The following is a 12,322-nucleotide window of genomic DNA, read 5'->3' as shown; positions in this document are numbered from 1 at the left end:
GTAATGTTTGTTTAGTTTGCTAAAAACAGCCCTAAAATGTATGTGTAGTGCATACTACATTAACAAATTTCTTTTAATATTTAAATTAAACTTAGGCGCTGCACGTAAGCAAAACTCACGCTCTTCCTTCCTTCTGGTGGAACGGGTGGATAATAGGCCATCGTGTTGTCCATTTTCTGCTCAGATTCATGGGAGGGACTGTACTTGACACTTTTCTTTCTCATTCTTTTTGCTCTGTGCGATACTGGTATTTCAACCTCTTTGATAACTGGAGGATAATCTTCAGAATCCTTTGCATCCTCTGTTTCCACCTCACTACAGATGGATGATTCAAACATCATCTTTCCGTTCATAACCAACTTAGTTATCTTTAACTTTAGCTCTGGGGAACCATTCTGAGTAGAATCAGATACTGTAGGAGTGCATCTGCCTTCATCAATTGCACAACAATCCCGGGTAGGAGAGCCCTCAGGTGATTCAGACCACTGTTTCGTCTCTGGGGAGTCAGAAAACCGTGTAGGAATCATGGAAGCCAGATCTTGAAGTCGGCGCAATGGAATATACGGTGGTGCTGAAACATGTCCATTAAATGCAGGCTGTGCACCATCCTTTGAATCAGTAGACAACTGAAGAGTGTTTCTGTCCTGCAGATTATAGCACTCTTGTTCGCAAATATTCTGTCCTGGCCTGCTACTTCGATCATTAATTTCAGAAACATCAAAACCCAATGAATTTGAAAACTGTTGCGAACTAGAAAAAGGCAAAGCACTGCCCGATAATTCATATTCACAGGAATGATCCATCTTGCCCTCGAGATATTCTGAGAGAAGAAAAAGTAACAGGTTATAGAACTGTCAAATCTTTAAACCTTTAAATGTTAAAAGGATATCAGTGTGCATGAAATGGCTATTAAAGCAACTTTACAAGTTAACCAGAAATGGGAGATCATTTAGCCCCTCAAACTTGCTCTGTATTTCAACAAGGTCATGGATTTAATTCTGCTTTTCTCACTTCTCTCATCTCATGACTCTCCCTCCCCACTAATCCTAACCAAATCATCTTGCACCTCTTTGTATAATATAAAGGAGGCCACGGTATACAGATTAAGTGTTGAGGGTTGATTGGTTCACACTAAAAATCTACAAATTATGCAACGCTTTGTAGAATGTGACCTCATCTGTCCTTTAGGGAAGGAAGTCTGCTCTTACATGTTGACTGACATGACTCCAGACCCAGTGTGGCTGACTCCTAATTGGTTCTCTCTGGGCCAAATCAGAGAGCAGATCAGTTAAAGTGCAACTAGTAATATGCAACAAATGCTGGGATTGCAAGCAATCCCCACAGAAGAATAGGGAAAAAAAATTGAATAAAAATTTATAATCTTCCTGTGTTTGTTTTTAGGGAGACACACATTTGTCAATCTTATCTTTGAACTATTACGGCATTTTTAAAAGCTGTCACCCATGACTCAATCCTCACCTTTGATTGGGAAGTTATGGGTTCAAACCTCACTCCAGCAAAGCTGACATTTCAGTCCAATACCGAGTTATGGCAGGACAGCTAGATGAGATATCTTTGGGTAAGATGCTAAACACTATCCATATGCCCAAGTCTCATGTTACTACTCAAAAGGCAGCATAGGACAATTGGCAACCCAGTCAAGGATTATTCCTGAATATCATTGAAAAGCAATTTGCTAGTCAACTATTTCTGCGGAGACAGAGCTATAAAAATTATTGCCACATTTCCCTATATTGACAGGTTATTATACGTAGAAATATTTTACTATTGCAGAAGACATGCTGCTGAAGCTATTTGTTTTGTGCTCATTAGGAGAAATGCACGAACGCTAAAATTTAACTGACCACAATTTAACCTATGGAGGAACAGGGTTGTGGTGCTAGTTTGAAATTTGGTCTTCGTGCATTTGTCTTGGAAGGAAGCAAGCCAAAAAGCTTCAGCATCATGTCTTTTTTTTAAAGCAATGTGGATATATTGTTCAGCAATACACAAATTTTGTACTTTAGAGATTGGTTAGTTCAGTTGGCTGGATGATTGATTTGTGATGCAGAAGTATGCCAAGAATATATGGGTTCAATTACCACAATGAGGAAAGTGATCATGAAGGACTCTCCTTCTCAACCCCTCCCCTCACCTGAGGCATGATGACTCTCAGCTTAAAACCTCGATCATGCATCTCTCTGTAATAACAACAGCCTTGTAGGACTTTAACTATCAAGCAACTGGTTGAAAATACTTCACTGGCTATGAAATGCTTTGAAAAATCAAAGTCACAAATTGCACCACACAAAATCATTGTTTTGGATTGGCAAATCCACAAAACATTTGTAGTCAAATCAATATTGTTATTCCAACAAAAATTCTTTTAAATACAAAATTTCTATTCATCCTTTTGCCAAAGACAGCAATAAAATCAAAATTTCTCAATTTGGGATAAAAAGAGGTCTGTGCATATACAGGCCCCAGCAATGCAACTGTGGCCTTGTAACTAGTTTGCCAAAATATGCAAATCTAATTGGAAAGCATTTTTGCCTAAGTTGAAAAGACAAGTTTACATCTGATTGGTGAATAAATTGAGCCAATTTGCTTGAAATCTCCGTTACAATTTCTTGATCTATCAGTGAAGGAAACATTACGACATAAGCATGATTTCTGTACAAAGTCCACGCTTAGAGTGAAATTTAAAAAATAACAACTGCTTAGAGTACAAATTTGTGTAATGGCAGAAACAGGAGTTACAGTGTATAGAATCTCTGGATGGTAAATCAGCTTCAATGCTTTACTTATTCTCGATTTATTCTCCATTCACCTCTTTGCTTTTCTAAAATTATTTTGTTCAAACCTCATGAACTAATTATAGTTCAAAGAATAGCTTTTAAATCTCAAGTTGAATTAAACAAATGGGCTATCATTTTGCCCTACCTAACCAATTCCATTATCTCATCCACCACTATCACCCTCTTGTCCCTCACAGAAACAGAAACAATCTCACCACCTGTTATCAACTACCTTCCTCGCCTTTGTTCCTGACCAACTATATTATCTCATCCACTTCATATGCACTGCAGTACACCATGTGCCACATTTGGTACCATGTACACTAGACTCTGTCCCTGAAGTGAACACAGGAGACTGACTTTTCCACCTGCCTAATCAAAACAGTCCACAAAAATTCAAAAACCAACAGTGATTGCTGGAAAGGTCAGGTCTGGCAGCATCTGAGGAGAGAAAGCAGAGTTAATGCTGCAAGTCCAATATCCTCCTTCTGAACTCACTGTAGCTAGGAAAAGCTTGGCATTTGTGCAGAAGATTGGTTTGGGGAGGGGAAGAGGCGGGGCGGGGGGGGAGCGAGACAGAGAGACATAGGTGGACAAAGAGGCCAAGAGAGGGAGGGAGAGAGGGAGGGAGGGAGACAGCGCACATGCACGTGCTTTGGGTAAATAAAAAAAAAGGTCAAGAAGATGCCTCAAGTCCTAAAATTGTTGAACTCTATTCAACCCAGAAGGCTGCAGAGTTCCAAGTGGAAAATGAGATGTTATTCTTTCGTGCTTGCACGGAGCTTCACGAGAACACCATATCAAGTCGGAGGAAACATGGTGGTGTGTCAAGGTGACAAGCAAGTGGGAACTCTTTATGGACAGAATATTTTGCAAACCGCTTTGCAAACCGGTCACCCAGTCAGCACTTTGTTCCCCCAATGAAGAGGAGACCACATTGTGAGCAGTGAATACAGTGGACTAGATTCAGTGAAGTAGGTAAAGAACAAGGAATGCAGATGCTGGAAACCAGAGTCTCGGTTAGAGTGGTGCTGGAAAAGCACAGCAGGTCAGGCAGCATCCGAGGAGGCGGCCCTCTGATGCTGCCTGACCTACTGTGCTTCTCCAGCACCACTCTAACACTAGATTAAGTGAAGTACAGGTAAAACACTGCTTCACGTGAAAGGGTGTTTTGGGTAGTGAGGAGACAGGGAGGAAACAAATGGGCAGGTGTTACACCTTCTGCGATTGCGGAGGAAGGTACTATGAGGACATGTTGTCAGTGGAGTCAAGAGGAGTGGACCAAGTGTCCTGGAAAGAACAGTCCCTGCAGAAGTCTGATGAAGGAAGGGGAGAATGGGTGTCTGATGGTAGTGGAAATAGTGGCTAATGATGCTACAAATGTGGATGCTGTTGGAGTGATAGGTGGGGACAAGGGGAACCCTATTGCTGTTATGGGGAGGGGGGGGGGTGGGGAGAAGAAAGAGATTAGATTACTTAGAGTGTGGAAACAGGCCCTTCGGCCCAATAAGTCCACACCGCCCCGCCAAAGCGCAACCCACCCATACCCCTACATCTACCCCTTACCTAACACTACGAGCAATTTAGCATGGCCAATTCAGCTGACCAATTCAGCGACTATTAATTTAGAGTCAGTACAGGCAAAACAAACTAAGTATCATCCCCGTTTGACAAGGTTCCCCGTGGGAGATTGATTAGCAAGGTTAGATCTCATGGAATACAGGGAGAACTAGCCATTTGGATACAGAACTGGCTCAAAAGGTAGAAGACAGAGGGTGGTGGTGGAGGGTTGTTTTTCACACTGGAGGCCTGTGACCAGTGGAGTGCCACAAGGGTCAGTGCTGGGTCCTCTACTTTTTGTCATTTACATAACTGATTTGGATGCGAACATAAGAGGCACAGTTAGTAAGTTTGCAGATGACACCAAAATTGGAGGTGTAGTGGACAGTGAAGAGGGTTACCTCAGATTACAACAGGATCTTGACCAGATGGGCCAATGGGTTGAGAAGTGGCAGATGGAGTTTAATTCAGATAAATGCAAGTAACAACATGGGCAGCATGGTCGCTCAGTGGTTAGCACTGCTGCCTCAGTGTCAAGGACCCAGGTTCGATTCCAGCCTTGGGCAACCATCTGCATCGAGTTTGCACATTTTCCCAGTGTCTGTGTGGGTGATCCGGTTGCTTCCACAATCCAAAGATGTGCAGGTTAGGTGAATTGGCCATGCAAACTTGCCCATAGTGTTCAGGGATGTGTAGGTCAGGTGCATTAGTCAGCAGAAATGTTGGAGAATGGGTCAGGGTGGTTTACTCTTCGGATGGTTAGTGTGGATTTGTTGGGCCAAATGGCCCAGTTACACATTGTTGGGGTTCTATAATTCTTAACAGAAATGCAATCAATTCACAGGACTCCAAGTTGGATTTGAGCTCCAGCCAGAAAGGACATTCAGTATTGGTAGAGATTAGGAACAGCAAGGATGGAAAGAAAAAGGGTGGGAGTAATTTGCTGCTATCTCAATGGAGTTGCGTCATTGCACACAGCATTAAACATAAATACTACTGAAAATGATAACAAATGCAATGTCATAGTTGTAGGTTTGACTCTCCCACATATGGTATAGACCAATCAAATTGGTAAAAAGTCTGAAAGGTGAATCTGTTGAATTCTTACTGTTTATTGGAACACCACACTATGAAACCAAATAGGGATTAATGTCATTTTCGATAGCACTGTTTATTATGAAGCGACGAAATTAGTTGGTTTTGGTAAAAGATCCACTGGAAAAACAGTAATCATATCACAACTGAATTATTTATTAATTTTGAATGCAATGTACTCCAATCACAAATCTTTGTCAAAAGTCAAAGGCTCCTTTAGAAAAAAACGTTTACATCAAAATGTTTAAAATTCCATAGAAAGACAAAAAGGAAATAAAAATTATAGTAAGCTCCAATAGATTTAAGGGTTAAAAGACATATAGGTTACAAAGGTTAGTAATAATGCATGAGGATTGAAAAGATTTTAAAAACCAAAGGGGAGTCAAAAGTTGACAAGTCAGGAATAGAAAACCAGATTGAAAGTAGTTAAAACAAACATTAGCCCCCGAGATGCGGAGGCAACAGAAATTAGTGTGAGGAATGAGGAAATGGCAGAGATATTGAACAAATATTTTGCTCCTTTCTTTGCAGTCGAAGACTCAAGTTACACACCAAAAAGAGTAACGGATGAACTATTAAAAAGAGTTTTGAGATAATTATTACTAGGAAAGACAAAGTATCAAAGAACATTAACATATAACCAATCACCAGAACATGGTGGCATATACACAGAATTCTAAGATCCACTTTTTATTAAAAGTGGCAAACAAATGTTGAGGGAGACTTGGGCAAATTTGCAGAAGGAAAAAGAGTGTGAGCATGCAAATAGCATTTGGACATTTATTCTTGTAGTCCAATCACCCTACAATAAAGGAGAACTGCTACCATTTGACAAAACGGAGTTAATTTGTTAATTCTGAGTCTAGGGACCTTTCAGGAGAAATACTGACAAAGGGTCACGGGACTTAATGTTAACAGTTTTCTCTTCTCTACAGACCCACTGTTTATCCAGCACAACTTTTGTTTCAGATTTCCAACATCTGCAGTTCTTTGTGCTTAGTTGAGAAAATTGCACCTGCAGCATCACATGCAATGTTTGTCTCCATATTTAAGAGGGCACACTTAAAATCACAGAGTCATAGAGATGTACAGCACGGAAATAGACCCTTCAGTCCAACCCTTCCATGCCGACCAGATATCCCAACCCAATCTAGTCCCACCTGCCAACACCCGGCCTATATCCTTCCAAACCCTTCCTATTCATATACCCATCAAGATGCCTTTAAAATGTTGCAATTGTACCAGCCTCCACCACTTCTTCTGGCAGCTCATTCCATACACTTACCACCCTCTGCATGAAAAAGTTGCCCTATTAGGTCTCTTTTATACCTTTCCCCTCTCACCCTAAATCTATGGACTCCCCGACCCCAGGGAAAAGACTTTGCCTATTTACCCTACCCATACCCCTCAATTTTGTAAACCTCTACAAAGGTCACCCCTCAGTCTCCGACGCTCCAGGGAAAACAGCCCCAGCCTATTCAGCCACTCCCTGTAGCTCAAATCCTCCAACCCTGACAACCTCCTCGTAAATCTTTTCTGAACCCTTTCAAGTTTCACAACATCTTTCCGATAGGAAGGAGACCAGAATTGCACGCAATATTCCAACAGTGGCCTAACCAATGTCCTGTACAGCCGCAACATGACCTCCCAACTCCTGTACTCAATACTCTGACCAATAAAGGAAAGCATACCAAACGCCTTCTTCACTATCCTATCTACCGGTGACTCCACTTTCAAGGAGCTATGAACCCGCACACCAAAGTGTCTTTGTTCAGCAACACTCCCTCGGACCTTACCAGTGTATAAGTCCTGCTAAGATTTGCTTTCCCAAAATGCAGCACCTCTCATTTATCTGAATTAAACTCCATCTGCCACTTCTCAGCCCATTGGCCCATCTGATCCAGATTCTATTGTAATCGGAGATATCCCTCTTCGCTATCCACTACCCCTCCAATTTTGGTGTTATCTGCAAACTTACTAACTATACCTCTTATGCTCGCATCCAAATCATTTATATAAAAATGACGAAAAGTTGAGGACCCAGCACCAATCCTTGTGGCACTCTACTGGTCACAGGCCTCCAGTCTGAAAAACAACCCTCCACCACCACCCTCTGTCTTTACTTTTAAGCCAGTTCTGTATCCAAATGGCTAGTTCTCCCTGTATTCAGGGAGATCTAACCTTGCTAATCAGTCTCCCATGGGATTACCTTGTCGAACACCTTGCTGAAGTCCATGCAGATCACATCTACTGCTCTGCCTTCATCAATCCTCTGTTACTTCTTCAAAAAACTCAATCAAGTTTGTGAGACATGATTTTCCACACAAAAAGCCATGTTGACTATTGCTATCAGTCCTTGCTTTTCCAAATATATGTATATCCTGTCCCTCAGGATTCCCTTCAACAACCTGCCCACCACAGAGGTCATGCTCACTGGTGTGTAGTTCCCTGGCTTGTCTTTACTGCCCTTCTTAAACAGTGGCACCATGTTTGCCAACCTCCAGTCATCCAGCACCTCACCTATGATTATCGATGATACAAATATAGCCATAAAAGTCTCATTACATCAGTGACAAAAAAAAAGTGGCACTGGAAAAGCACAGCAGGTCAGGCAAAATCTGAGAAAGAGGACAGTTGATGTTTCAGGCACAAGCCCTTCATCAGGCATATGGAGAGGTAAGGTAGGTGGGAAGGGTGGAGCAAATAGTTGGAAAGGAAGATGGTCGGGTTAATAGTAGAGCTATAGGGTTGGATCTGGGATGAGGTTGGGGGAGGGGGAAAAAAAAAAATCACATTTGAAAACTGGTGAAGTCAACATTGATGCCGTATGGTTGTAGGGTCCCCTGGCAGAAGATGAGATGAAGAGTTCTTCTTCCAGTTGGCAGGTGGCTTTGATTTGGCAGTAAAGGCAGCCCAGGATTTTCATGTCCTTGTGGTAGTGAAAGGGGGATTTGAAGTGGTTGGCCACAGGGAATTGGGGTTGTTTGGTGCATGTGGACCAGAGATGTTCCCGGAACTGTTCAACAAGCTGACATTCTAGCCCCCGATGTGGAGAGGACCACATCAGCAGCAATGGATGCAACAAATGAGCTATATGAATCTGTAGGAAAATTTGTGGAATTTGAAATTATCCTTTAGGGCCTTGGTCAGAGGTGGTGGGTGCAGGCTTTACACCTCGTGCAGTGACATGGAAGGTGATGGGTGAAGAGGATGGGTTAGTGTGGAGGCATGGACTTAAAAATAAAAGGAGTCTCTGAGGGAATGAACTCAGATAGGAGTGGGAAGTTTATTTTTGGTGCTGGCAAAAATGGCAAAGGATAACGCACTGTATCCAGAGATTCGTAGGGTGGAAAGTGAAGACCAGGGGGTTTCTATCCTTGTAGTTGAGGGTTAAGGATCATTTCAAATTCACCCATCTCATTTACTGCATCTGATGCTCTCGATTTGGTCTCCTGTATATTAGGGAGACAGAACGCCAACTCAAGGAACAGTTCAAGGAACATCTCTGGTCTGTACACACAAAACCACCACACCGCCCTATGGCCAACCACTTCAACTCCCTAAAGGACATGCAAATCCTGGGCCTCCTCCATCGCCAAAATCAAAACCACCTGCCAATTGGAAAAAGAATACCTTATCTTTTGCCTTGGAACCCTACAATCACACAGCGTCCCCACTCACTTTGCAAGTTTCCAAATCTCCCCTCCCCCTACCTCCTCCCAGATCCAACCATCCAACTCAGCACCGCCCTCTTGACCATCTTCCTTCCCACCCACCGCTTCCTCAATGAGATCTTCATTTCACTACACCACCAATTTTGGTGTCATCAACAAATTTACTAAATCATGTCTCTATAGAAATTATTTGGATGAGAATATTACAACAAACAGCACAGATCCTTGCAGCACACTACTGGTCACAGGGGTTCAGTTTGAACAACTCTCTAGCATCACCCAGTCTCTTACTGTCAAGCCAACTTTTTATCCAATTGGCTAGCTCTTCCTGAATCCCATGTGATCTAACCTTACTAAACAGTCTACCATGCAAAATTTTGTCAAAGGCTTTGCTAAGGAGGTGGACGAGGGTAAAGTGGTAGATGTGGTGTATATGGATTTTAGTAAGGCGTTTGATAAGGTTCCCCATGGTAGGCTACTGCAAAAAATACAGAGGTATGGCACTGAGGGTGAGTTGGAGGTTTGGATTAGGAATTGGCTGGCTGGAAGAAGACAGAGGGTAGTAGTTGAAGGTAAAGGTTCATCTTGGAGTGCAGTTACTAGCAGTGTTCTGCAAGGATCTGTTTTGGGACCACTGCTGTTTGTCATTTTTATAAATGACCTGGAGAAGGGGCTAGAAGGTTGGGTGAGCAAGTTTGCGGATGATACGAAAGTCGGTGGGGTTGTTGACAGTGAGGAAGGATGTGTCAGGTTACAACGGGATACAGATAAGCTGCAGAGCTGGGCAGAAAGGTGGCAAATGGAGTTCAATGTGGGTAAGTGTGAGGTGATTCACTTTGGTATGAGTAACAAGAAGATGGGGTACTGGGCTAATGGTCGGATACTTGGTAGTGTGGATGAGCAGAGGGATCTTAGTGTCCACGTACACAGATCTCTGAAAGTTGCCACCCAGGTAAATAGTGCGGTGAAGGCGGCATATGGCATACTGGCTTGTATTGGTAGAGGAATTGAGCTCCGGAGTCCTGAGGTCATGTTGCAGTTGTATAAGACTCTGGTGTGGCCGCCTCTGGAGTATTGTGTGCAGTTTTGGTCGCCATACTATAGGAAGGATGTGGAGGCACTGGAACGGGTGCAGAAGAGGTTTACCAGGATGTTGCCTGGTATGGTAGGAAGATCGTACGAGGAAAGGCGGAGGCACTTGGGGCTGTTTTCATTGGAGAAAAGAAGGTTTAGGGGTGACTTGATAGAGGTGTACAAGATGATTAGGGGTTTAGATAGGGTTGACCATGAGAACCTTTTTCCACGTATGGAGTCAGCTATTACGAGGGGGCATAGCTTTAAATTAAGGGGTGGTAGGTATAGGACAGATGTTGGGGTAGATTCTTTACTCAGCGAGTTGAGAGTTCATGGAATGCCCTGCCAGTAGCAGTGGTGGACTCTCCCTCTTTATGGGCATTTAAACAGGCATTGGATAGGCATATGGAGGATAGTGGGCTATTGTAGGCTAGGTGGGCTTGGATCAGCGCAACATCGAGGGCCAAAGGGCCTGTACTGCGCTGTATTTTTCTATGTTCTAAAGTCTACATAGACAAGGTCTACTGCGCTGTCGTCATATGTCTTATTGGTCACTGTTACAAAAGAGAGGTTGACATGCCTCTGGTTATTAAAACTGAAAGACCAGAAAACAATCGCCTCAGCATCTGATAAAAGTGCAAAAAGTGGTTTAACCTATCCCTTACCTTCAATCTCTTCAAGTAGTGGTTAAATGAAATGGAATCCTTTCACCTACTATAATTAACAAGTAATAATTTGTTCACTGGAGTTAGTAATTCTGTTAATTTATTAACAGAATAAAGTTGGGCCTATACTGTAATGTTCGATAGAAAGGTATGTTAGATTGACACAACGATCTGAAGCCTAGCTGCTAAACCAGAGGGCCGAAAGGCCTGTATTGTGCTGCAATGTTCTTTGTTCTAAATTTAACTACTACTTATTCCCTAACGGGTATGCTGGTTCAATAACAAGTCCCACTTATAAGTCCAATTAATAACAATAAATTAAAACTTAGTCTCTCAAAGTTCACACAGAATGGATCCTCCTGAACTTTGTCTATATCTTCACCGGTCATCTCCCTCTTTCCAAAATGCCTTGTCATTTTCTGGCACCAAGGATATTATCTAAAGTGTGGCACGTACTTTCACAGATAAATGGTGCCTGTTTTTTGAAGAGAGCATGGAGATAGACAGCCTGGTATTTCTTTCTCAGATGGCACTTCGCTCTCACCCCTTCACATGGCACTTGGCTCTTCCTCTCTGTCCAATTGTCCCTCCATTGCATATCCCCATGACACAAATTCTTACAACATAGTTAGCTTTAGGTTGTCAATACCAGATTTGAATTTAATTGGTCCTTAGCCTCTCAAGTGCCTTTTTAAATTAATTGGCTGAATTTGAACAGTCATCTGGGCAGATGTGCTGACTGGGCCTGCTAACTGAATGGCTTTTTGATACATTGTGTCAGCTGGGCACCTGTAGCTGCTTACCCACAGACAGACATTCATTTTTAAAACCTCTAAGCATAAATGCACTCATCTTAAAAAGGGGGTTGCAATGCTTCCCCCATTTTACTCAACTTCATGGCAATTATCTCTTCAAAAATAAAACTTAAGCTAGTGAGACAGTTTCCCATGCAAAGTCATGCTGACTATCCCTTACCAATTTTTGCCCCCCTAAACGCACGCAGATACTGTTTCTCAGAATCCCCATCAGTGGTTCAGTGGTCTATAGTTCCCTGGCTTTTCCTTGCAGCCTCTCCCAAGACGCTGCAAGACATGTCAGTGTGGACATAGATACCACCATTACACGTGGGGACACCTCCCACCTTGTACATTGCAGGTACTCATGTGACTCAGCCAATGTTGTCTATCTTATACGTTGCAGGCAAGGATGCCCGGAGGCATGGTACATTGGGGAAACCGAGCAAAGGCTATGACAACGGATGAATGGGCACCGCACAACAATCAACAGACAGGAGGGTTCCCTCCCAGTTGGGAGAACACTTCAGTGGTCCAGGACATTTGACCTCGGACCTTCGAGTGACCGTCCTCCAAGATGGACTTCAGGACAGGCAGCAGAGAAAAGTGGTCGAGCAGAGGCTGATAGCTAAGTTCGGTACCCATAGGGAGGGCCTCAACTC

General features: G+C 42.9%; 1 protein-coding gene across 5 annotated transcripts in view; it reads right to left on the bottom strand.

The window, feature by feature from the left end:
• nsd1a (nuclear receptor binding SET domain protein 1a) overlaps positions 1–12,322 on the bottom strand; it is a 238,012-nt gene that overhangs the window by 209,151 nt on the left and 16,539 nt on the right. For all 5 annotated transcript variants that reach the window (XR_011963528.1, XM_072591225.1, XM_072591226.1 and 2 more), the window contains exon 2: positions 120–820. Coding sequence is in view for 4 of the 5 variants with exons in the window: in XM_072591225.1 (XP_072447326.1) it covers positions 120–803 (684 nt within the window). In the remaining variant the exon portion in view is untranslated. The remainder of the gene's footprint in view (positions 1–119; positions 821–12,322) is intronic.

Source organism: Chiloscyllium punctatum, chromosome 20, assembly GCF_047496795.1.
Source record: "Chiloscyllium punctatum isolate Juve2018m chromosome 20, sChiPun1.3, whole genome shotgun sequence".
In the NCBI taxonomy this organism is placed as follows: domain Eukaryota; kingdom Metazoa; phylum Chordata; class Chondrichthyes; order Orectolobiformes; family Hemiscylliidae; genus Chiloscyllium; species Chiloscyllium punctatum.
This window is presented reverse-complemented; position numbering and strand designations above follow the sequence as displayed.